The 27663-nt window shown below is 41.2% G+C and overlaps 1 protein-coding gene across 1 annotated transcript in view; it reads right to left on the bottom strand.

The window, feature by feature from the left end:
* LOC134911022 (phospholipase B1, membrane-associated-like) overlaps positions 1 to 27663 on the bottom strand; it is a 249524-nt gene that overhangs the window by 46213 nt on the left and 175648 nt on the right. Inside the window, exon 46 of the mRNA XM_063919415.1 lies at positions 664 to 722. Within this exon, the coding sequence (XP_063775485.1) occupies positions 664 to 722 (59 nt within the window). The remainder of the gene's footprint in view (positions 1 to 663; positions 723 to 27663) is intronic.

The following is a 27663-nucleotide window of genomic DNA, read 5'->3' as shown; positions in this document are numbered from 1 at the left end:
ATTGTGTTTTTCTTGTTTCTCGTTCGTGTATCTAAAAAATGAGAGACAATCCAGCAAAACCAATGTCATATTCATAATCAGCATCACAAAGTTATCCCAAAATCACTGCTATGATTGCAAATAAAAAGTGTTGATCAGCGTATTAATTGCACCAGTTGCTATAGAGTTCCTCAGCACCTAACAGTGGGGAAACAGGTCATACAAAAAACAGGGACATACAATGTAGACAAAATAAATATAGATAAGAAAAAAAGTGACTTGTTTGGGATAGCTTAGTCCCCGCTATCTAGCCTGCCCTATTGCATTATATAACCCTCTATCATACACTCTCCTGCATTATGTTTTCTGGGGCCATACAGAAGGTGGCTGGCAAAGTCCAAGTAGCGAAAAAAACGACATTAAAAAAAGAAATATGGAAAGAAGGGTGAATTAAAACGAAATATGGTTAACCTGAACATGGGATATGCGTCGTTGGGATACAGGATACATACAGCCCTGTAGTATCATATGACAAACAGCAGAATGCTTCCAGGTATTAGAAGAAGAGAATATCTCTTGTAGGGAAAGGGCAAAGGATCTGCATAATATAGTGTCTGAAATCTGGAAATATTACAAGGCAAGGTAAATTTACCAGGAATAACGCAGCACTATGTGAGCACTTACCGTCAATGAATCTCCCAAAGCTGCCACCACTTTAATGTCCCCTGGACGTAGTTTATGGACTGGAAGAGATACAGACATCAGCTGGTTACACAATGACATTATCACACATGGTCAGTGTATATTGGGTACTAGACCATTCAGTGTGTGTTATAACAGCTCTGGTCAGTGTATATTGGGTACTAGACCATTCACTGTGTGTTATAACAGCTCTGGTCAGTGTATATTGGGTACTAGACCATTCAGTGTGTGTTATAACAGCTCTGGTCAGTGTATATTGGGTACTAGATCACTCGCTGTGTGATATAACAGCTCTGGTCAGTGTATATTGGGTACTAGATCACTCACTGTGTGATATAACAGCTATGGTCAGTGTATATTGGGTACTAGATCACTCACTGTGTGATACAACAGCTCTGGTCAGTGTATATTGGATACTAGATCACTCACTGTGTGATACAGTATAAAGCTCTGGTTAGTGTATATTGGGTGCTAGACTACTCACTGTGTACTATAAGAGCTCGGGTTAGTGTATATTGGGTACTATACTCACTGTTTGATATAACAGCTCTGGTCAGTGTATATTGGGTGCTATACTCACTGTGTGATATAACAGCTCTGGTCAGTGTATATTGGGTGCTATACTCACTGTGTGATATAACAGCTCTGGTCAGTGTATATTGGGTGCTATACTCACTGTGTGATATAACAGCTCTGGTCAGTCTATATTGGGGACTAGACCATTCACTGTGTGATATAACAGCTCGGGTCAGTGTATATTGGGTACTATACTCACTGTGTGATATAAGAGCTCTGGTCAGTGTATATTGGGTACTATACTCACTGTGTGATACAGTATAAAGCTCTGGTCAGTGTATATTGGGTGCTAGACTACTCACTGTGTACTATAAGAGCTCTGGTTAGTGTATATTGGGTGCTATACTCACTGTGTGATATAACAGCTCTGGTCAGTGTATATTGGGTGCTATACTTACTGTGTGATATAACAGCTCTGGTCAGTGTATATTGGGTGCTATACTCACTGTGTGATATAACAGCTCTGGTCAGTGTATATTGGGTGCTATACTCACTGTGTGATATAACAGCTCTGGTCAGTATATATTGGGTACTACTGCATACTCTCTATGTGATATAACAGCTCTGGTCAGTGTATATTGGGTAATAGACTACTCACTGCGTGATATAACAGCTCTGGTCAGTGTATATTGGGTACTAGATCACTCACTGTGTGATACAACAGCTCTGGTCAGTGTATATTTGATACTAGATCACTCACTGTGTGATACAGTATAAAGCTCTGGTCAGTGTATATTGGGTGCTATACTCACTGTGTGATATAAGAGCTCTGGTCAGTGTATATTTGGGTACTATACTCACTGTGCGATACAGTATAAAGCTCTGGTTAGTGTATATTGGGTGCTAAACTACTCACTGTGTACTATAAGAGCTCTGGTTAGTGTATATTGGGTGCTATACTCACTGTGTGATATAACAGCTCTGGTCAGTGTATATTGGGTGCTATACTCACTGTGTGATATAACAGCTCTGGTCAGTTTATATTGGGTGCTATACTCACTGTGTGATATAACAGCTCTGGTCAGTATATATTGGGGACTAGACCATTCAGTGTGTGATATAACAGCTCTGGTCAGTGTATATTGGGTACTATACTCACTGTGTGATATAAGAGCTCTGGTCAGTGTATATTGGGTACTATACTCACTGTGTGATACAGTATAAAGCTCTGGTCAGTGTATATTGGGTGCTAGACTACTCACTGTGTACTATAAGAGCTCTGGTTAGTGTATATTGGGTGCTATACTCACTGTGTGATATAACAGCTCTGGTCAGTGTATATTGGGTGCTATACTCACTGTGTGATATAACAGCTCTGGTCAGTGTATATTGGGTGCTATACTCACTGTGTGATATAACAGCTCTGGTCAGTATATATTGGGGACTAGACCATTCAGTGTGTGATATAACAGCTCGGGACAGTGTATATTGGGTACTATACTCACTGTGTGATATAAGAGCTCTGGTCAGTGTATATTGGGTACTATACTCACCGTGTGATATAACAGCTCGGGTCAATGTATATTGGGTGCTAGACTACTCACTGTGTGATATAACAGCTCGGGTCAATGTATATTGGGTGCTAGACTACTCACTGTGTGATATAACAGCTCTGGTCAGTGTATATTGGGTACTACTGCATACTCTCTATGTGATATAACAGCTTTGGTCAGTGTATATTGGGTACTAGACTAATCACTAAGTGATATAACAGCTCTGGTCAGTGTATATTGGGTACTAGACCACTCACTGTGCGATATAACAGCTCTGGTCAGTGTATATTGGGTGCTAGACTCACTGTGTGATATAACAGCTCTGATCAGTGTATATTGGGTACTACACCTGTCACTGTGTGATATAACAGCTCTGGTCAGTGTATATTGGGTACTAGTCTACTCACTGTGTGATATAACAGCTCTGATCAGTGTATATTGGGTACTAGACTACTCACTGTGTGATATAACAGCTCTGGTCAATGTATATTGGGTACTAGATCACTCACTGTGTGATACAACAGCTCTGGTCAGTGTATATTGGATACTAGATCACTCACTGTGTGATACAGTATAAAGCTCTGGTCAGTGTATATTGGGTGCTAGACTACTCACTGTGTACTATAAGAGCTCTGGTTAGTGTATATTGGGTGCTATACTCACTGTGTGATATAACAGCTCTGGTCAGTGTATATTGGGTGCTATACTCACTGTGTGATATAACAGCTCTGGTCAGTGTATATTGGTTGCTATACTCACTGTGTGATATAACAGCTCTGGTCAGTGTATATTGGGTGCTATACTCACTGTGTGATATAACAGCTCTGGTCAGCATATATTGGGGACTAGACCATTCAGTGTGTGATATAACAGCTCGGGTCAGTGTATATTGGGTACTATACTCACTGTGTGATATAAGAGCTCTGGTCAGTGTATATTGGGTACTATACTCACCGTGTGATATAACAGCTCTGGTCAGTATATATTGGGGACTAGACCATTCAGTGTGTGATATAACAGCTCGGGTCAGTGTATATTGGGTACTATACTCACTGTGTGATATAAGAGCTCTGGTCAGTGTATATTGGGTGCTATACTCACCGTGTGATATAACAGCTCGGGTCAATGTATATTGGGTGCTAGACTACTCACAGTGTGATATAACAGCTCGGGTCAATGTATATTGGGTGCTAGACTACTCACTGTGTGATATAACAGCTCTGGTCAGTGTATATTGGGTACTACTGCATACTCTCTATGTGATATAACAGCTCTGGTCAGTGTATATTGGGTACTAGACTACTCACTGCGTGATATAACAGCTCTGGTCAGTGTATATTGGGTGCTAGACTCACTGTGTGATATAACAGCTCTGATCAGTGTATATTGGGTACTAGACTACTCACTGTGTGATATAACAGCTCTGGTAAGTGTATATTGGGTACTAGATCACTCACTGTGTGATACAACAGCTCTGGTCAGTGTATATTGGATACTAGATCACTCACTGTGTGATACAGTATAAAGCTCTGGTCAGTGTATATTGGGTGCTAGACTACTCACTGTGTACTATAAGAGCTCTGGGTAGTTTATATTGGGTGCTATACTCACTGTGTGATATAACAGCTCTGGTCAGTGTATATTGGGTGCTATACTCACTGTGTGATATAACAGCTCTGGTCAGTGTATATTGGGTGCTATACTCACTGTGTGATATAACAGCTCTGGTCAGTGTATATTGGGTGCTATACTCACTGTGTGATATAACAGCTCTGGTCAGTGTATATTGGGTGCTATACTCACTGTGTGATATAACATCTCTGGTCAGTATATATTGGGGACTAGACCATTCAGTGTGTGATATAACAGCTCGGGTCAGTGTATATTGGGTACTATACTCACTGTGTGATATAAGAGCTCTGGTCAGTGTATATTGGGTACTATACTCACCGTGTAATATAACAGCTCGGGTCAATGTATATTGGGTGCTAGACTACTCACTGTGTGATATAACAGCTCGGGTCAATGTATATTGGGTGCTAGACTACTCACTGTGTGATATAACAGCTCTGGTCAGTGTATATTGGGTACTACTGCATACTCTCTATGTGATATAACAGCTCTGGTCAGTGTATATTGGGTACTAGACTACTCACTGCGTGATATAACAGCTCTGGTCAGTGTATATTGGGTACTAGACCACTCACTGTGCGATATAACAGCTCTGGTCAGTGTATATTGGGTGCTAGACTCACTGTGTGATATAACAGCTCTGATCAGTGTATATTGGGTACTAGACTACTCACTGTGTGATATAACAGCTCTGGTCAGTGTATATTGGGTACTACACCTGTCACTGTGTGATATAACAGCTCTGGTCAGTGTATATTGGGTACTAGATCACTCACTGTGTGATACAACAGCTCTGGTCAGTGTATATTGGATACTAGATCACTCACTGTGTGATACAGTATAAAGCTCTGGTCAGTGTATATTGGGTGCTATACTCACTGTGTGATATAAGAGCTCTGGTCAGTGTATATCGGGTACTATAGTCACTGTGTGATACAGTATAAAGCTCTGGTTAGTGTATATTGGGTGCTAGACTACTCACTGTGTACTATAAGAGCTCTGGTTAGTGTATATTGGGTGCTATACTCACTGTGTGATATAACAGCTCTGGTCAGTGTATATTGGGTGCTATACTCACTGTGTGATATAACAGCTCTGGTCAGTGTATATTGGGTGCTATACTCACTGTGTGATATAACAGCTCTGGTCAGTGTATATTGGGTGCTATACTCACTGTGTGATATAACAGCTCTGGTCAGTATATATTGGGGACTAGACCATTTAGTGTGTGATATAACAGCTCGGGTCAGTGTATATTGGGTACTATACTCACTGTGTGATATAAGAGCTCTGGTCAGTGTATATTGGGTACTATACTCACTGTGTGATACAGTATTAAGCTCTGGTCAGTGTATATTGGGTGCTAGACTACTCACTGTGTACTATAAGAGCTCTGGTTAGTGTATATTGGGTGCTATACTCACTGTGTGATATAACAGCTCTGGTCAGTGTATATTGGGTGCTATACTCACTGTGTGATATAACAGCTCTGGTCAGTGTATATTGGGTGCTATACTCACTGTGTGATATAACAGCTCTGGTCAATGTATATTGGGTGCTATACTCACTATGTGATATAACAGCTCTGGTCAGTGTATATTGGGTGCTATACTCACTGTGTGATATAACAGCTCTGGTCAGTGTATATTGGGTGCTATACTCACTGTGTGATATAACAGCTCTGGTCAGTGTATATTGGGTGCTATACTCACTGTGTGATATAACAGCTCTGGTCAGTGTATATTGGGTGCTATACTCACTGTGTGATATAACAGCTCTGGTCAGTATATATTGGGGACTAGACCATTCAGTGTGTAATATAACAGCTCGGGTCAGTGTATATTGGGTACTATACTCACTGTGTGATATAAGAGCTCTGGTCAGTGTATATTGGGTACTATACTCACTGTGTGATACAGTATAAAGCTCTGGTCAGTGTATATTGGGTGCTAGACTACTCACTGTGTACTATAAGAGCTCTGGTTAGTGTATATTGGGTGCTATACTCACTGTGTGATATAACAGCTCTGGTCAGTGTATATTGGGTGCTATACTCACTGTGTGATATAACAGCTCTGGTCAGTGTATATTGGGTGCTATACTCACTGTGTGATATAACAGCTCTGGTCAGTGTATATTGGGTGCTATACTCACTGTGTGATATAACAGCTCTGGTCAGTATATATTGGGGACTAGACCATTCAGTGTGTGTGATATAACAGCTCGGGTCAGTGTATATTGGGTACTATACTCACTGTGTGATATAAGAGCTCTGGTCAGTGTATATTGGATACTATACTCACCGTGTGATATAACAGCTCGGGTCAATGTATATTGGGTGCTAGACTACTCACTGTGTGATATAACAGCTCGGGTCAATGTATATTGGGTGCTAGACTACTCACTGTGTGATATAACAGCTCTGGTCAGTGTATATTGGGTACTACTGCATACTCTCTATGTGATATAACAGCTCTGGTCAGTGTATATTGGGTACTAGACTACTCACTGCGTGATATAACAGCTCTGGTCAGTGTATATTGGGTACTAGACCACTCACTGTGCGATATAACAGCTCTGGTAAGTGTATATTGGGTGCTAGACTCACTGTGTGATATAACAGCTCTGATCAGTGTATATTGGGTACTAGACTACTCACTGTGTGATATAACAGCTCTGGTCAGTGTATATTGGGTACTACACTTGTCACTGTGTGATATAACAGCTCTGGTCAGTGTATATTGGGTACTAGTCTACTCACTGTGTGATATAACAGCTCTGATCAGTGTATATTGGGTACTAGACTACTCACTGTGTGATATAACAGCTCTGGTCAATGTATATTGGGTACTAGATCACTCACTGTGTGATACAACAGCTCTGGTCAGTGTATATTGGATACTAGATCACTCACTGTGTGATACAGTATAAAGCTCTGGTCAGTGCATATTGGGTGCTAGACTACTCACTGTGTACTATAAGAGCTCTGGTTAGTGTATATTGGGTGCTATACTCACTGTGTGATATAACAGCTCTGGTCAGTGTATATTGGGTGCTATACTCACTGTGTGATATAACAGCTCTGGTCAGTGTATATTGGGTGCTATACTCACTGTGTGATATAACAGCTCTGGTCAGTGTATATTGGGTGCTATACTCACTGTGTGATATAACAGCTCTGGTAAGTATATATTGGGGACTAGACCATTCAGTGTGTGATATAACAGCTCGGGTCAGTGTATATTGGGTACTATACTCACTGTGTGATATAACAGCTCTGGTCAGTGTATATTGGGTACTATACGCACCGTGTGATATAACAGCTCGGGTCAATGTATATTGGGTGCTAGACTACTCACTGTGTGATATAACAGCTCGGGTCAATGTATATTGGGTGCTAGACTACTCACTGTGTGATATAACAGCTCTGGTCAGTGTATATTGGGTACTACTGCATACTCTCTATGTGATATAACAGCTCTGGTCAGTGTATATTGGGTACTAGACTACTCACTGCGTGATATAACAGCTCTGGTCAGTGTATATTGGGTACTAAACCACTCACTGTGCGATATAACAGCTCTGGTCAGTGTATATTGGGTGCTAGACTCACTGTGTGATATAACAGCTCTGATCAGTGTATATTGGGTTCTAGACTACTCACTGTGTGATATAACAGCTCTGGTCAGTGTATATTGGGTACTACACCTGTCACTGTGTGATATAACAGCTCTGGTCAGAATATATCTGGTACTAGTCTACTCACTGTGTGATATAACAGCTCTGGTCAGTGTACAGTATATTGGGTACTAGACTACTCACTGTGTGATATAACAGCTCTCGTCAGTGTATATTGGGTACTAGACCACTCACTGTGCGATATAACAGCTCTGGTCAGTGTATATTGGGTACTAGACTACTCACTGTGTGATATAACAGCTCTGGTCAGTGTATATTGTTTACTAGATCACTCACTGTGTGATACAACAGCTCTGGTCAGTGTATATTGGATACTAGATCACTCACTGTGTGATACAGTATAAAGCTCTTGTCAGTGTATATTGGGTGCTAGACTACTCACTGTGTACTATAAGAGCTCTGGTTAGTGTATATTGGGTGCTATACTCACTGTGTGATATAACAGCTCTGGTCAGTGTATATTGGGTGCTAGACTACTCACTGTGTACTATAAGAGCTCTGGTTAGTGTATATTGGGTGCTATACTCACTGTGTGATATAACAGCTCTGGTCAGTGTATATTGGGTGCTATACTCACTGTGTGATATAACAGCTCTGGTCAGTGTATATTGGGTGCTATACTCACTGTGTGATATAACAGCTCTGGTCAGTGTATATTGGGTGCTATACTCACTGTGTGATATAACAGCTCTGGTCAGTATATATTGGGGACTAGACCATTCAGTGTGTGATATAACAGCTCGGGTCAGTGTATATTGGGTACTATACTCACTGTGTGATATAAGAGCTCTGGTCAGTGTATATTGGGTACTATACTCACCGTGTGATATAACAGCTCGGGACAATGTATATTGGGTGCTAGACTACTCACTGTGTGATATAACAGCTCGGGTCAATGTATATTGGGTGCTAGACTACTCACTGTGTGATATAACAGCTCTGGTCAGTGTATATTGGGTACTACTGCATACTCTCTATGTGATATAGCAGCTCTGGTCAGTGTATATTGGGTACTAGACTACTCACTGCGTGATATAACAGCTCTGGTCAGTGTATATTGGGTACTAGACCACTCACTGTGCGATATAACAGCTCTGGTCAGTGTATATTGGGTGCTAGACTCACTGTGTGATATAACAGCTCTGATCAGTGTATATTGGGTACTAGACTACTCACTGTGTGATATAACAGCTCTGGTCAGTGTATATTGGATACTACACCTGTCACTGTGTGATATAACAGCTCTGGTCAGTGTATATTGGGTACTAGATCACTCACTGTGTGATACAACAGCTCTGGTCAGTGTATATTGGATACTAGATCACTCACTGTGTGATACAGTATAAAGCTCTGGTCAGTGTATATTGGGTACTATACTCACTGTGTGATATAACAGCTCTGGTCAGTGTATATTGGGTGCTATACTCACTGTGTGATATAACAGCTCTGGTCAGTATATATTGGGGACTAGACCATTCAGTGTGTGATATAACAGCTCTGGTCAGTGTATATTGGGTACTATACTCACTGTGTGATATAAGAGCTCTGGTCAGTGTATATTGGGTACTATACTCACTGTGTGATACAGTATAAAGCTCTGGTCAGTGTATATTGGGTGCTAGACTACTCACTGTGTACTATAAGAGCTCTGGTTAGTGTATATTGGGTGCTATACTCACTGTGTGATATAACAGCTCTGGTCAGTGTATATTGGGTGCTATACTCACTGTGTGATATAACAGCTCTGGTCAGTATATATTGGGGACTAGACCATTCAGTGTGTGATATAACAGCTCTGGTCAGTGTATATTGGGTACTATACTCACTGTGTGATATAACAGCTCTGGTCAGTGTATATTGGGTGCTATACTCACTGTGTGATATAACAGCTCTGGTCAGTATATATTGGGGACTAGACCATTCAGTGTGTGATATAACAGCTCGGGTCAGTGTATATTGGGTACTATACTCACTGTGTGATATAAGAGCTCTGGTCAGTGTATATTGGGTACTATACTCACTGTGTGATACAGTATTAAGCTCTGGTCAGTGTATATTGGGTGCTAGACTACTCACTGTGTACTATAAGAGCTCTGGTTAGTGTATATTGGGTGCTATACTCACTGTGTGATATAACAGCTCTGGTCAGTGTATATTGGGTGCTATACTCACTGTGTGATATAACAGCTCTGGTCAGTGTATATTGGGTGCTATACTCACTGTGTGATATAACAGCTCTGGTCAGTGTATATTGGGTGCTATACTCACTGTGTGATATAACAGCTCTGGTCAGTGTATATTGGGTGCTATACTCACTGTGTGATATAACAGCTCTGGTCAGTATATATTGGGGACTAGACCATTCAGTGTGTAATATAACAGCTCGGGTCAGTGTATATTGGGTACTATACTCACTGTGTGATATAAGAGCTCTGGTCAGTGTATATTGGGTACTATACTCACTGTGTGATACAGTATAAAGCTCTGGTCAGTGTATATTGGGTGCTAGACTACTCACTGTGTACTATAAGAGCTCTGGTTAGTGTATATTGGGTGCTATACTCACTGTGTGATATAACAGCTCTGGTCAGTGTATATTGGGTGCTATACTCACTGTGTGATATAACAGCTCTGGTCAGTGTATATTGGGTGCTATACTCACTGTGTGATATAACAGCTCTGGTCAGTGTATATTGGGTGCTATACTCACTGTGTGATATAACAGCTCTGGTCAGTATATATTGGGGACTAGACCATTCAGTGTGTGATATAACAGCTCGGGTCAGTGTATATTGGGTACTATACTCACTGTGTGATATAAGAGCTCTGGTCAGTGTATATTGGATACTATACTCACCGTGTGATATAACAGCTCGGGTCAATGTATATTGGGTGCTAGACTACTCACTGTGTGATATAACAGCTCGGGTCAATGTATATTGGGTGCTAGACTACTCACTGTGTGATATAACAGCTCTGGTCAGTGTATATTGGGTACTACTGCATACTCTCTATGTGATATAACAGCTCTGGTCAGTGTATATTGGGTACTAGACTACTCACTGCGTGATATAACAGCTCTGGTCAGTGTATATTGGGTACTAGACCACTCACTGTGCGATATAACAGCTCTGGTAAGTGTATATTGGGTGCTAGACTCACTGTGTGATATAACAGCTCTGATCAGTGTATATTGGGTACTAGACTACTCACTGTGTGATATAACAGCTCTGGTCAGTGTATATTGGGTACTACACTTGTCACTGTGTGATATAACAGCTCTGGTCAGTGTATATTGGGTACTAGTCTACTCACTGTGTGATATAACAGCTCTGATCAGTGTATATTGGGTACTAGACTACTCACTGTGTGATATAACAGCTCTGGTCAATGTATATTGGGTACTAGATCACTCACTGTGTGATACAACAGCTCTGGTCAGTGTATATTGGATACTAGATCACTCACTGTGTGATACAGTATAAAGCTCTGGTCAGTGCATATTGGGTGCTAGACTACTCACTGTGTACTATAAGAGCTCTGGTTAGTGTATATTGGGTGCTATACTCACTGTGTGATATAACAGCTCTGGTCAGTGTATATTGGGTGCTATACTCACTGTGTGATATAACAGCTCTGGTCAGTGTATATTGGGTGCTATACTCACTGTGTGATATAACAGCTCTGGTCAGTGTATATTGGGTGCTATACTCACTGTGTGATATAACAGCTCTGGTAAGTATATATTGGGGACTAGACCATTCAGTGTGTGATATAACAGCTCTGGTCAGTGTATATTGGGTACTAGACTACTCACTGCGTGATATAACAGCTCTGGTCAGTGTATATTGGGTGCTAGACTCACTGTGTGATATAACAGCTCTGATCAGTGTATATTGGGTACTAGACTACTCACTGTGTGATATAACAGCTCTGGTAAGTGTATATTGGGTACTAGATCACTCACTGTGTGATACAACAGCTCTGGTCAGTGTATATTGGATACTAGATCACTCACTGTGTGATACAGTATAAAGCTCTGGTCAGTGTATATTGGGTGCTAGACTACTCACTGTGTACTATAAGAGCTCTGGGTAGTTTATATTGGGTGCTATACTCACTGTGTGATATAACAGCTCTGGTCAGTGTATATTGGGTGCTATACTCACTGTGTGATATAACAGCTCTGGTCAGTGTATATTGGGTGCTATACTCACTGTGTGATATAACAGCTCTGGTCAGTGTATATTGGGTGCTATACTCACTGTGTGATATAACAGCTCTGGTCAGTGTATATTGGGTGCTATACTCACTGTGTGATATAACATCTCTGGTCAGTATATATTGGGGACTAGACCATTCAGTGTGTGATATAACAGCTCGGGTCAGTGTATATTGGGTACTATACTCACTGTGTGATATAAGAGCTCTGGTCAGTGTATATTGGGTACTATACTCACCGTGTAATATAACAGCTCGGGTCAATGTATATTGGGTGCTAGACTACTCACTGTGTGATATAACAGCTCGGGTCAATGTATATTGGGTGCTAGACTACTCACTGTGTGATATAACAGCTCTGGTCAGTGTATATTGGGTACTACTGCATACTCTCTATGTGATATAACAGCTCTGGTCAGTGTATATTGGGTACTAGACTACTCACTGCGTGATATAACAGCTCTGGTCAGTGTATATTGGGTACTAGACCACTCACTGTGCGATATAACAGCTCTGGTCAGTGTATATTGGGTGCTAGACTCACTGTGTGATATAACAGCTCTGATCAGTGTATATTGGGTACTAGACTACTCACTGTGTGATATAACAGCTCTGGTCAGTGTATATTGGGTACTACACCTGTCACTGTGTGATATAACAGCTCTGGTCAGTGTATATTGGGTACTAGATCACTCACTGTGTGATACAACAGCTCTGGTCAGTGTATATTGGATACTAGATCACTCACTGTGTGATACAGTATAAAGCTCTGGTCAGTGTATATTGGGTGCTATACTCACTGTGTGATATAAGAGCTCTGGTCAGTGTATATCGGGTACTATAGTCACTGTGTGATACAGTATAAAGCTCTGGTTAGTGTATATTGGGTGCTAGACTACTCACTGTGTACTATAAGAGCTCTGGTTAGTGTATATTGGGTGCTATACTCACTGTGTGATATAACAGCTCTGGTCAGTGTATATTGGGTGCTATACTCACTGTGTGATATAACAGCTCTGGTCAGTGTATATTGGGTGCTATACTCACTGTGTGATATAACAGCTCTGGTCAGTGTATATTGGGTGCTATACTCACTGTGTGATATAACAGCTCTGGTCAGTATATATTGGGGACTAGACCATTTAGTGTGTGATATAACAGCTCGGGTCAGTGTATATTGGGTACTATACTCACTGTGTGATATAAGAGCTCTGGTCAGTGTATATTGGGTACTATACTCACTGTGTGATACAGTATTAAGCTCTGGTCAGTGTATATTGGGTGCTAGACTACTCACTGTGTACTATAAGAGCTCTGGTTAGTGTATATTGGGTGCTATACTCACTGTGTGATATAACAGCTCTGGTCAGTGTATATTGGGTGCTATACTCACTGTGTGATATAACAGCTCTGGTCAGTGTATATTGGGTGCTATACTCACTGTGTGATATAACAGCTCTGGTCAATGTATATTGGGTGCTATACTCACTATGTGATATAACAGCTCTGGTCAGTGTATATTGGGTGCTATACTCACTGTGTGATATAACAGCTCTGGTCAGTGTATATTGGGTGCTATACTCACTGTGTGATATAACAGCTCTGGTCAGTGTATATTGGGTGCTATACTCACTGTGTGATATAACAGCTCTGGTCAGTGTATATTGGGTGCTATACTCACTGTGTGATATAACAGCTCTGGTCAGTATATATTGGGGACTAGACCATTCAGTGTGTAATATAACAGCTCGGGTCAGTGTATATTGGGTACTATACTCACTGTGTGATATAAGAGCTCTGGTCAGTGTATATTGGGTACTATACTCACTGTGTGATACAGTATAAAGCTCTGGTCAGTGTATATTGGGTGCTAGACTACTCACTGTGTACTATAAGAGCTCTGGTTAGTGTATATTGGGTGCTATACTCACTGTGTGATATAACAGCTCTGGTCAGTGTATATTGGGTGCTATACTCACTGTGTGATATAACAGCTCTGGTCAGTGTATATTGGGTGCTATACTCACTGTGTGATATAACAGCTCTGGTCAGTGTATATTGGGTGCTATACTCACTGTGTGATATAACAGCTCTGGTCAGTATATATTGGGGACTAGACCATTCAGTGTGTGTGATATAACAGCTCGGGTCAGTGTATATTGGGTACTATACTCACTGTGTGATATAAGAGCTCTGGTCAGTGTATATTGGATACTATACTCACCGTGTGATATAACAGCTCGGGTCAATGTATATTGGGTGCTAGACTACTCACTGTGTGATATAACAGCTCGGGTCAATGTATATTGGGTGCTAGACTACTCACTGTGTGATATAACAGCTCTGGTCAGTGTATATTGGGTACTACTGCATACTCTCTATGTGATATAACAGCTCTGGTCAGTGTATATTGGGTACTAGACTACTCACTGCGTGATATAACAGCTCTGGTCAGTGTATATTGGGTACTAGACCACTCACTGTGCGATATAACAGCTCTGGTAAGTGTATATTGGGTGCTAGACTCACTGTGTGATATAACAGCTCTGATCAGTGTATATTGGGTACTAGACTACTCACTGTGTGATATAACAGCTCTGGTCAGTGTATATTGGGTACTACACTTGTCACTGTGTGATATAACAGCTCTGGTCAGTGTATATTGGGTACTAGTCTACTCACTGTGTGATATAACAGCTCTGATCAGTGTATATTGGGTACTAGACTACTCACTGTGTGATATAACAGCTCTGGTCAATGTATATTGGGTACTAGATCACTCACTGTGTGATACAACAGCTCTGGTCAGTGTATATTGGATACTAGATCACTCACTGTGTGATACAGTATAAAGCTCTGGTCAGTGCATATTGGGTGCTAGACTACTCACTGTGTACTATAAGAGCTCTGGTTAGTGTATATTGGGTGCTATACTCACTGTGTGATATAACAGCTCTGGTCAGTGTATATTGGGTGCTATACTCACTGTGTGATATAACAGCTCTGGTCAGTGTATATTGGGTGCTATACTCACTGTGTGATATAACAGCTCTGGTCAGTGTATATTGGGTGCTATACTCACTGTGTGATATAACAGCTCTGGTAAGTATATATTGGGGACTAGACCATTCAGTGTGTGATATAACAGCTCGGGTCAGTGTATATTGGGTACTATACTCACTGTGTGATATAACAGCTCTGGTCAGTGTATATTGGGTACTATACGCACCGTGTGATATAACAGCTCGGGTCAATGTATATTGGGTGCTAGACTACTCACTGTGTGATATAACAGCTCGGGTCAATGTATATTGGGTGCTAGACTACTCACTGTGTGATATAACAGCTCTGGTCAGTGTATATTGGGTACTACTGCATACTCTCTATGTGATATAACAGCTCTGGTCAGTGTATATTGGGTACTAGACTACTCACTGCGTGATATAACAGCTCTGGTCAGTGTATATTGGGTACTAAACCACTCACTGTGCGATATAACAGCTCTGGTCAGTGTATATTGGGTGCTAGACTCACTGTGTGATATAACAGCTCTGATCAGTGTATATTGGGTTCTAGACTACTCACTGTGTGATATAACAGCTCTGGTCAGTGTATATTGGGTACTACACCTGTCACTGTGTGATATAACAGCTCTGGTCAGAATATATCTGGTACTAGTCTACTCACTGTGTGATATAACAGCTCTGGTCAGTGTACAGTATATTGGGTACTAGACTACTCACTGTGTGATATAACAGCTCTCGTCAGTGTATATTGGGTACTAGACCACTCACTGTGCGATATAACAGCTCTGGTCAGTGTATATTGGGTACTAGACTACTCACTGTGTGATATAACAGCTCTGGTCAGTGTATATTGTTTACTAGATCACTCACTGTGTGATACAACAGCTCTGGTCAGTGTATATTGGATACTAGATCACTCACTGTGTGATACAGTATAAAGCTCTTGTCAGTGTATATTGGGTGCTAGACTACTCACTGTGTACTATAAGAGCTCTGGTTAGTGTATATTGGGTGCTATACTCACTGTGTGATATAACAGCTCTGGTCAGTGTATATTGGGTGCTAGACTACTCACTGTGTACTATAAGAGCTCTGGTTAGTGTATATTGGGTGCTATACTCACTGTGTGATATAACAGCTCTGGTCAGTGTATATTGGGTGCTATACTCACTGTGTGATATAACAGCTCTGGTCAGTGTATATTGGGTGCTATACTCACTGTGTGATATAACAGCTCTGGTCAGTGTATATTGGGTGCTATACTCACTGTGTGATATAACAGCTCTGGTCAGTATATATTGGGGACTAGACCATTCAGTGTGTGATATAACAGCTCGGGTCAGTGTATATTGGGTACTATACTCACTGTGTGATATAAGAGCTCTGGTCAGTGTATATTGGGTACTATACTCACCGTGTGATATAACAGCTCGGGACAATGTATATTGGGTGCTAGACTACTCACTGTGTGATATAACAGCTCGGGTCAATGTATATTGGGTGCTAGACTACTCACTGTGTGATATAACAGCTCTGGTCAGTGTATATTGGGTACTACTGCATACTCTCTATGTGATATAGCAGCTCTGGTCAGTGTATATTGGGTACTAGACTACTCACTGCGTGATATAACAGCTCTGGTCAGTGTATATTGGGTACTAGACCACTCACTGTGCGATATAACAGCTCTGGTCAGTGTATATTGGGTGCTAGACTCACTGTGTGATATAACAGCTCTGATCAGTGTATATTGGGTACTAGACTACTCACTGTGTGATATAACAGCTCTGGTCAGTGTATATTGGATACTACACCTGTCACTGTGTGATATAACAGCTCTGGTCAGTGTATATTGGGTACTAGATCACTCACTGTGTGATACAACAGCTCTGGTCAGTGTATATTGGATACTAGATCACTCACTGTGTGATACAGTATAAAGCTCTGGTCAGTGTATATTGGGTACTATACTCACTGTGTGATATAACAGCTCTGGTCAGTGTATATTGGGTGCTATACTCACTGTGTGATATAACAGCTCTGGTCAGTATATATTGGGGACTAGACCATTCAGTGTGTGATATAACAGCTCTGGTCAGTGTATATTGGGTACTATACTCACTGTGTGATATAAGAGCTCTGGTCAGTGTATATTGGGTACTATACTCACTGTGTGATACAGTATAAAGCTCTGGTCAGTGTATATTGGGTGCTAGACTACTCACTGTGTACTATAAGAGCTCTGGTTAGTGTATATTGGGTGCTATACTCACTGTGTGATATAACAGCTCTGGTCAGTGTATATTGGGTGCTATACTCACTGTGTGATATAACAGCTCTGGTCAGTATATATTGGGGACTAGACCATTCAGTGTGTGATATAACAGCTCTGGTCAGTGTATATTGGGTACTATACTCACTGTGTGATATAACAGCTCTGGTCAGTGTATATTGGGTGCTATACTCACTGTGTGATATAACAGCTCTGGTCAGTATATATTGGGGACTAGACCATTCAGTGTGTGATATAACAGCTCGGGTCAGTGTATATTGGGTACTATACTCACTGTGTGATATAAGAGCTCTGGTCAGTGTATATTGGGTACTATACTCACTGTGTGATACAGTATTAAGCTCTGGTCAGTGTATATTGGGTGCTAGACTACTCACTGTGTACTATAAGAGCTCTGGTTAGTGTATATTGGGTGCTATACTCACTGTGTGATATAACAGCTCTGGTCAGTGTATATTGGGTGCTATACTCACTGTGTGATATAACAGCTCTGGTCAGTGTATATTGGGTGCTATACTCACTGTGTGATATAACAGCTCTGGTCAGTGTATATTGGGTGCTATACTCACTGTGTGATATAACAGCTCTGGTCAGTGTATATTGGGTGCTATACTCACTGTGTGATATAACAGCTCTGGTCAGTATATATTGGGGACTAGACCATTCAGTGTGTAATATAACAGCTCGGGTCAGTGTATATTGGGTACTATACTCACTGTGTGATATAAGAGCTCTGGTCAGTGTATATTGGGTACTATACTCACTGTGTGATACAGTATAAAGCTCTGGTCAGTGTATATTGGGTGCTAGACTACTCACTGTGTACTATAAGAGCTCTGGTTAGTGTATATTGGGTGCTATACTCACTGTGTGATATAACAGCTCTGGTCAGTGTATATTGGGTGCTATACTCACTGTGTGATATAACAGCTCTGGTCAGTGTATATTGGGTGCTATACTCACTGTGTGATATAACAGCTCTGGTCAGTGTATATTGGGTGCTATACTCACTGTGTGATATAACAGCTCTGGTCAGTATATATTGGGGACTAGACCATTCAGTGTGTGATATAACAGCTCGGGTCAGTGTATATTGGGTACTATACTCACTGTGTGATATAAGAGCTCTGGTCAGTGTATATTGGATACTATACTCACCGTGTGATATAACAGCTCGGGTCAATGTATATTGGGTGCTAGACTACTCACTGTGTGATATAACAGCTCGGGTCAATGTATATTGGGTGCTAGACTACTCACTGTGTGATATAACAGCTCTGGTCAGTGTATATTGGGTACTACTGCATACTCTCTATGTGATATAACAGCTCTGGTCAGTGTATATTGGGTACTAGACTACTCACTGCGTGATATAACAGCTCTGGTCAGTGTATATTGGGTACTAGACCACTCACTGTGCGATATAACAGCTCTGGTAAGTGTATATTGGGTGCTAGACTCACTGTGTGATATAACAGCTCTGATCAGTGTATATTGGGTACTAGACTACTCACTGTGTGATATAACAGCTCTGGTCAGTGTATATTGGGTACTACACTTGTCACTGTGTGATATAACAGCTCTGGTCAGTGTATATTGGGTACTAGTCTACTCACTGTGTGATATAACAGCTCTGATCAGTGTATATTGGGTACTAGACTACTCACTGTGTGATATAACAGCTCTGGTCAATGTATATTGGGTACTAGATCACTCACTGTGTGATACAACAGCTCTGGTCAGTGTATATTGGATACTAGATCACTCACTGTGTGATACAGTATAAAGCTCTGGTCAGTGCATATTGGGTGCTAGACTACTCACTGTGTACTATAAGAGCTCTGGTTAGTGTATATTGGGTGCTATACTCACTGTGTGATATAACAGCTCTGGTCAGTGTATATTGGGTGCTATACTCACTGTGTGATATAACAGCTCTGGTCAGTGTATATTGGGTGCTATACTCACTGTGTGATATAACAGCTCTGGTCAGTGTATATTGGGTGCTATACTCACTGTGTGATATAACAGCTCTGGTAAGTATATATTGGGGACTAGACCATTCAGTGTGTGATATAACAGCTCGGGTCAGTGTATATTGGGTACTATACTCACTGTGTGATATAACAGCTCTGGTCAGTGTATATTGGGTACTATACGCACCGTGTGATATAACAGCTCGGGTCAATGTATATTGGGTGCTAGACTACTCACTGTGTGATATAACAGCTCGGGTCAATGTATATTGGGTGCTAGACTACTCACTGTGTGATATAACAGCTCTGGTCAGTGTATATTGGGTACTACTGCATACTCTCTATGTGATATAACAGCTCTGGTCAGTGTATATTGGGTACTAGACTACTCACTGCGTGATATAACAGCTCTGGTCAGTGTATATTGGGTACTAAACCACTCACTGTGCGATATAACAGCTCTGGTCAGTGTATATTGGGTGCTAGACTCACTGTGTGATATAACAGCTCTGATCAGTGTATATTGGGTTCTAGACTACTCACTGTGTGATATAACAGCTCTGGTCAGTGTATATTGGGTACTACACCTGTCACTGTGTGATATAACAGCTCTGGTCAGAATATATCTGGTACTAGTCTACTCACTGTGTGATATAACAGCTCTGGTCAGTGTACAGTATATTGGGTACTAGACTACTCACTGTGTGATATAACAGCTCTCGTCAGTGTATATTGGGTACTAGACCACTCACTGTGCGATATAACAGCTCTGGTCAGTGTATATTGGGTACTAGACTACTCACTGTGTGATATAACAGCTCTGGTCAGTGTATATTGTTTACTAGATCACTCACTGTGTGATACAACAGCTCTGGTCAGTGTATATTGGATACTAGATCACTCACTGTGTGATACAGTATAAAGCTCTTGTCAGTGTATATTGGGTGCTAGACTACTCACTGTGTACTATAAGAGCTCTGGTTAGTGTATATTGGGTGCTATACTCACTGTGTGATATAACAGCTCTGGTCAGTGTATATTGGGTGCTAGACTACTCACTGTGTACTATAAGAGCTCTGGTTAGTGTATATTGGGTGCTATACTCACTGTGTGATATAACAGCTCTGGTCAGTGTATATTGGGTGCTATACTCACTGTGTGATATAACAGCTCTGGTCAGTGTATATTGGGTGCTATACTCACTGTGTGATATAACAGCTCTGGTCAGTGTATATTGGGTGCTATACTCACTGTGTGATATAACAGCTCTGGTCAGTATATATTGGGGACTAGACCATTCAGTGTGTGATATAACAGCTCGGGTCAGTGTATATTGGGTACTATACTCACTGTGTGATATAAGAGCTCTGGTCAGTGTATATTGGGTACTATACTCACCGTGTGATATAACAGCTCGGGACAATGTATATTGGGTGCTAGACTACTCACTGTGTGATATAACAGCTCGGGTCAATGTATATTGGGTGCTAGACTACTCACTGTGTGATATAACAGCTCTGGTCAGTGTATATTGGGTACTACTGCATACTCTCTATGTGATATAGCAGCTCTGGTCAGTGTATATTGGGTACTAGACTACTCACTGCGTGATATAACAGCTCTGGTCAGTGTATATTGGGTACTAGACCACTCACTGTGCGATATAACAGCTCTGGTCAGTGTATATTGGGTGCTAGACTCACTGTGTGATATAACAGCTCTGATCAGTGTATATTGGGTACTAGACTACTCACTGTGTGATATAACAGCTCTGGTCAGTGTATATTGGATACTACACCTGTCACTGTGTGATATAACAGCTCTGGTCAGTGTATATTGGGTACTAGATCACTCACTGTGTGATACAACAGCTCTGGTCAGTGTATATTGGATACTAGATCACTCACTGTGTGATACAGTATAAAGCTCTGGTCAGTGTATATTGGGTACTATACTCACTGTGTGATATAACAGCTCTGGTCAGTATATATTGGGGACTAGACCATTCAGTGTGTGATATAACAGCTCTGGTCAGTGTATATTGGGTACTATACTCACTGTGTGATATAAGAGCTCTGGTCAGTGTATATTGGGTACTATACTCACTGTGTGATACAGTATAAAGCGCTGGTCAGTGTATATTGGGTGCTAGACTACTCACTGTGTACTATAAGAGCTCTGGTTAGTGTATATTGGGTGCTATACTCACTGTGTGATATAACAGCTCTGGTCAGTGTATATTGGGTGCTATACTCACTGTGTGATATAACAGCTCTGGTCAGTATATATTGGGGACTAGACCATTCAGTGTGTGATATAACAGCTCTGGTCAGTGTATATTGGGTACTATACTCACTGTGTGATATAACAGCTCTGGTCAGTGTATATTGGGTGCTATACTCACTGTGTGATATAACAGCTCTGGTCAGTATATATTGGGGACTAGACCATTCAGTGTGTGATATAACAGCTCGGGTCAGTGTATATTGGGTACTATACTCACTGTGTGATATAAGAGCTCTGGTCAGTGTATATTGGGTACTATACTCACTGTGTGATACAGTATTAAGCTCTGGTCAGTGTATATTGGGTGCTAGACTACTCACTGTGTACTATAAGAGCTCTGGTTAGTGTATATTGGGTGCTATACTCACTGTGTGATATAACAGCTCTGGTCAGTGTATATTGGGTGCTATACTCACTGTGTGATATAACAGCTCTGGTCAGTGTATATTGGGTGCTATACTCACTGTGTGATATAACAGCTCTGGTCAGTGTATATTGGGTGCTATACTCACTGTGTGATATAACAGCTCTGGTCAGTGTATATTGGGTGCTATACTCACTGTGTGATATAACAGCTCTGGTCAGTGTATATTGGGTGCTATACTCACTGTGTGATATAACAGCTCTGGTCAGTATATATTGGGGACTAGACCATTCAGTGTGTGATATAACAGCTCGGGTCAGTGTATATTGGGTACTATACTCACTGTGTGATATAAGAGCTCTGGTCAGTGTATATTGGATACTATACTCACCGTGTGATATAACAGCTCGGGTCAATGTATATTGGGTGCTAGACTACTCACTGTGTGATATAACAGCTCGGGTCAATGTATATTGGGTGCTAGACTACTCACTGTGTGATATAACAGCTCTGGTCAGTGTATATTGGGTACTACTGCATACTCTCTATGTGATATAACAGCTCTGGTCAGTGTATATTGGGTACTAGACTACTCACTGCGTGATATAACAGCTCTGGTCAGTGTATATTGGGTACTAGACCACTCACTGTGCGATATAACAGCTCTGGTCAGTGTATATTGGGTGCTAGACTCACTGTGTGATATAACAGCTCTGATCAGTGTATATTGGGTACTAGACTACTCACTGTGTGATATAACAGCTCTGGTCAGTGTATATTGGGTACTACACTTGTCACTGTGTGATATAACAGCTCTGGTCAGTGTATATTGGGTACTAGTCTACTCACTGTGTGATATAACAGCTCTGATCAGTGTATATTGGGTACTAGACTACTCACTGTGTGATATAACAGCTCTGGTCAGTGTATATTGGGTGCTATACTCACTGTGTGATATAACAGCTCTGGTCAGTATATATTGGGGACTAGACCATTCAGTGTGTGATATAACAGCTCTGGTCAGTGTATATTGGGTACTATACTCACTGTGTGATATAACAGCTCTGGTCAGTGTATATTGGGTGCTATACTCACTGTGTGATATAACAGCTCTGGTCAGTATATATTGGGGACTAGACCATTCAGTGTGTGATATAACAGCTCGGGTCAGTGTATATTGGGTACTATACTCACTGTGTGATATAAGAGCTCTGGTCAGTGTATATTGGGTACTATACTCACTGTGTGATACAGTATTAAGCTCTGGTCAGTGTATATTGGGTGCTAGACTACTCACTGTGTACTATAAGAGCTCTGGTTAGTGTATATTGGGTGCTATACTCACTGTGTGATATAACAGCTCTGGTCAGTGTATATTGGGTGCTATACTCACTGTGTGATATAACAGCTCTGGTCAGTGTATATTGGGTGCTATACTCACTGTGTGATATAACAGCTCTGGTCAGTGTATATTGGGTGCTATACTCACTGTGTGATATAACAGCTCTGGTCAGTGTATATTGGGTGCTATACTCACTGTGTGATATAACAGCTCTGGTCAGTGTATATTGGGTGCTATACTCACTGTGTGATATAACAGCTCTGGTCAGTATATATTGGGGACTAGACCATTCAGTGTGTGATATAACAGCTCGGGTCAGTGTATATTGGGTACTATACTCACTGTGTGATATAACAGCTCTGGTCAGTGTATATTGGATACTATACTCACCGTGTGATATAACAGCTCGGGTCAATGTATATTGGGTGCTAGACTACTCACTGTGTGATATAACAGCTCGGGTCAATGTATATTGGGTGCTAGACTACTCACTGTGTGATATAACAGCTCTGGTCAGTGTATATTGGGTACTACTGCATACTCTCTATGTGATATAACAGCTCTGGTCAGTGTATATTGGGTACTAGACTACTCACTGCGTGATATAACAGCTCTGGTCAGTGTATATTGGGTACTAGACCACTCACTGTGCGATATAACAGCTCTGGTCAGTGTATATTGGGTGCTAGACTCACTGTGTGATATAACAGCTCTGATCAGTGTATATTGGGTACTAGACTACTCACTGTGTGATATAACAGCTCTGGTCAGTGTATATTGGGTACTACACTTGTCACTGTGTGATATAACAGCTCTGGTCAGTGTATATTGGGTACTAGTCTACTCACTGTGTGATATAACAGCTCTGATCAGTGTATATTGGGTACTAGACTACTCACTGTGTGATATAACAGCTCTGGTCAATGTATATTGGGTACTAGATCACTCACTGTGTGATACAACAGCTCTGGTCAGTGTATATTGGATACTAGATCACTCACTGTGTGATACAGTATAAAGCTCTGGTCAGTGCATATTGGGTGCTAGACTACTCACTGTGTACTATAAGAGCTCTGGTTAGTGTATATTGGGTGCTATACTCACTGTGTGATATAACAGCTCTGGTCAGTGTATATTGGGTGCTATACTCACTGTGTGATATAACAGCTCTGGTCAGTGTATATTGGGTGCTATACTCACTGTGTGATATAACAGCTCTGGTCAGTGTATATTGGGTGCTATACTCACTGTGTGATATAACAGCTCTGGTAAGTATATATTGGGGACTAGACCATTCAGTGTGTGATATAACAGCTCGGGTCAGTGTATATTGGGTACTATACTCACTGTGTGATATAACAGCTCTGGTCAGTGTATATTGGGTACTATACGCACCGTGTGATATAACAGCTCGGGTCAATGTATATTGGGTGCTAGACTACTCACTGTGTGATATAACAGCTCGGGTCAATGTATATTGGGTGCTAGACTACTCACTGTGTGATATAACAGCTCTGGTCAGTGTATATTGGGTACTACTGCATACTCTCTATGTGATATAACAGCTCTGGTCAGTGTATATTGGGTACTAGACTACTCACTGCGTGATATAACAGCTCTGGTCAGTGTATATTGGGTACTAAACCACTCACTGTGCGATATAACAGCTCTGGTCAGTGTATATTGGGTGCTAGACTCACTGTGTGATATAACAGCTCTGATCAGTGTATATTGGGTTCTAGACTACTCACTGTGTGATATAACAGCTCTGGTCAGTGTATATTGGGTACTACACCTGTCACTGTGTGATATAACAGCTCTGGTCAGAATATATCTGGTACTAGTCTACTCACTGTGTGATATAACAGCTCTGGTCAGTGTACAGTATATTGGGTACTAGACTACTCACTGTGTGATATAACAGCTCTCGTCAGTGTATATTGGGTACTAGACCACTCACTGTGCGATATAACAGCTCTGGTCAGTGTATATTGTTTACTAGATCACTCACTGTGTGATACAACAGCTCTGGTCAGTGTATATTGGATACTAGATCACTCACTGTGTGATACAGTATAAAGCTCTTGTCAGTGTATATTGGGTGCTAGACTACTCACTGTGTACTATAAGAGCTCTGGTTAGTGTATATTGGGTGCTATACTCACTGTGTGATATAACAGCTCTGGTCAGTGTATATTGGGTGCTAGACTACTCACTGTGTACTATAAGAGCTCTGGTTAGTGTATATTGGGTGCTATACTCACTGTGTGATATAACAGCTCTGGTCAGTGTATATTGGGTGCTATACTCACTGTGTGATATAACAGCTCTGGTCAGTGTATATTGGGTGCTATACTCACTGTGTGATATAACAGCTCTGGTCAGTGTATATTGGGTGCTATACTCACTGTGTGATATAACAGCTCTGGTCAGTATATATTGGGGACTAGACCATTCAGTGTGTGATATAACAGCTCGGGTCAGTGTATATTGGGTACTATACTCACTGTGTGATATAAGAGCTCTGGTCAATGTATATTGGGTACTATACTCACCGTGTGATATAACAGCTCGGGTCAATGTATATTGGGTGCTAGACTACTCACTGTGTGATATAACAGCTCGGGTCAATGTATATTGGGTGCTAGACTACTCACTGTGTGATATAACAGCTCTGGTCAGTGTATATTGGGTACTACTGCATACTCTCTATGTGATATAACAGCTCTGGTCAGTGTATATTGGGTACTAGACTACTCACTGCGTGATATAACAGCTCTGGTCAGTGTATATTGGGTACTAGACCACTCACTGTGCGATATAACAGCTCTGGTCAGTGTATATTGGGTGCTAGACTCACTGTGTGATATAACAGCTCTGATCAGTGTATATTGGGTACTAGACTACTCACTGTGTGATATAACAGCTCTGGTCAGTGTATATTGGATACTACACCTGTCACTGTGTGATATAACAGCTCTGGTCAGTGTATATTGGGTACTAGATCACTCACTGTGTGATACAACAGCTCTGGTCAGTGTATATTGGATACTAGATCACTCACTGTGTGATACAGTATAAAGCTCTGGTCAGTGTATATTGGGTACTATACTCACTGTGTGATATAACAGCTCTGGTCAGTGTATATTGGGTGCTATACTCACTGTGTGATATAACAGCTCTGGTCAGTATATATTGGGGACTAGACCATTCAGTGTGTGATATAACAGCTCTGGTCAGTGTATATTGGGTACTATACTCACTGTGTGATATAAGAGCTCTGGTCAGTGTATATTGGGTACTATACTCACTGTGTGATACAGTATAAAGCTCTGGTCAGTGTATATTGGGTGCTAGACTACTCACTGTGTACTATAAGAGCTCTGGTTAGTGTATATTGGGTGCTATACTCACTGTGTGATATAACAGCTCTGGTCAGTGTATATTGGGTGCTATACTCACTGTGTGATATAACAGCTCTGGTCAGTGTATATTGGGTGCTATACTCACTGTGTGATATAACAGCTCTGGTCAGTATATATTGGGGACTAGACCATTCAGTGTGTGATATAACAGCTCGGGTCAGTGTATATTGGGTACTATACTCACTGTGTGATATAAGAGCTCTGGTCAGTGTATATTGGGTACTATACTCACCGTGTGATATAACAGCTCGGGTCAATGTATATTGGGTGCTAGACTACTCACTGTGTGATATAACAGCTCTGGTCAGTGTATATTGGGTACTACTGCATACTCTCTATGTGATATAACAGCTTTGGTCAGTGTATATTGGGTACTAGACCACTCACTGTGCGATATAACAGCTCTGGTCAGTGTATATTGGGTGCTAGACTCACTGTGTGATATAACAGCTCTGATCAGTGTATATTGGGTACTAGACTACTCACTGTGTGATATAACAGCTCTGGTCAGTGTATATTGGGTACTACACCTGTCACTGTGTGATATAACAGCTCTGGTCTGTGTATATTGGGTACTAGTCTACTCACTGTGTGATATAACAGCTCTGGTCAGTGTACAGTATATTGGGTACTAGAATACTCACTGTGT

The sequence above is a fragment of the Pseudophryne corroboree genome, chromosome 4 (assembly GCF_028390025.1).
Source record: "Pseudophryne corroboree isolate aPseCor3 chromosome 4, aPseCor3.hap2, whole genome shotgun sequence".
Classification (NCBI taxonomy): Eukaryota; Metazoa; Chordata; class Amphibia; order Anura; family Myobatrachidae; genus Pseudophryne; species Pseudophryne corroboree.
Note: the sequence above shows the minus strand (reverse complement) of the source record. Positions and strands in the feature narration are given on the sequence as shown.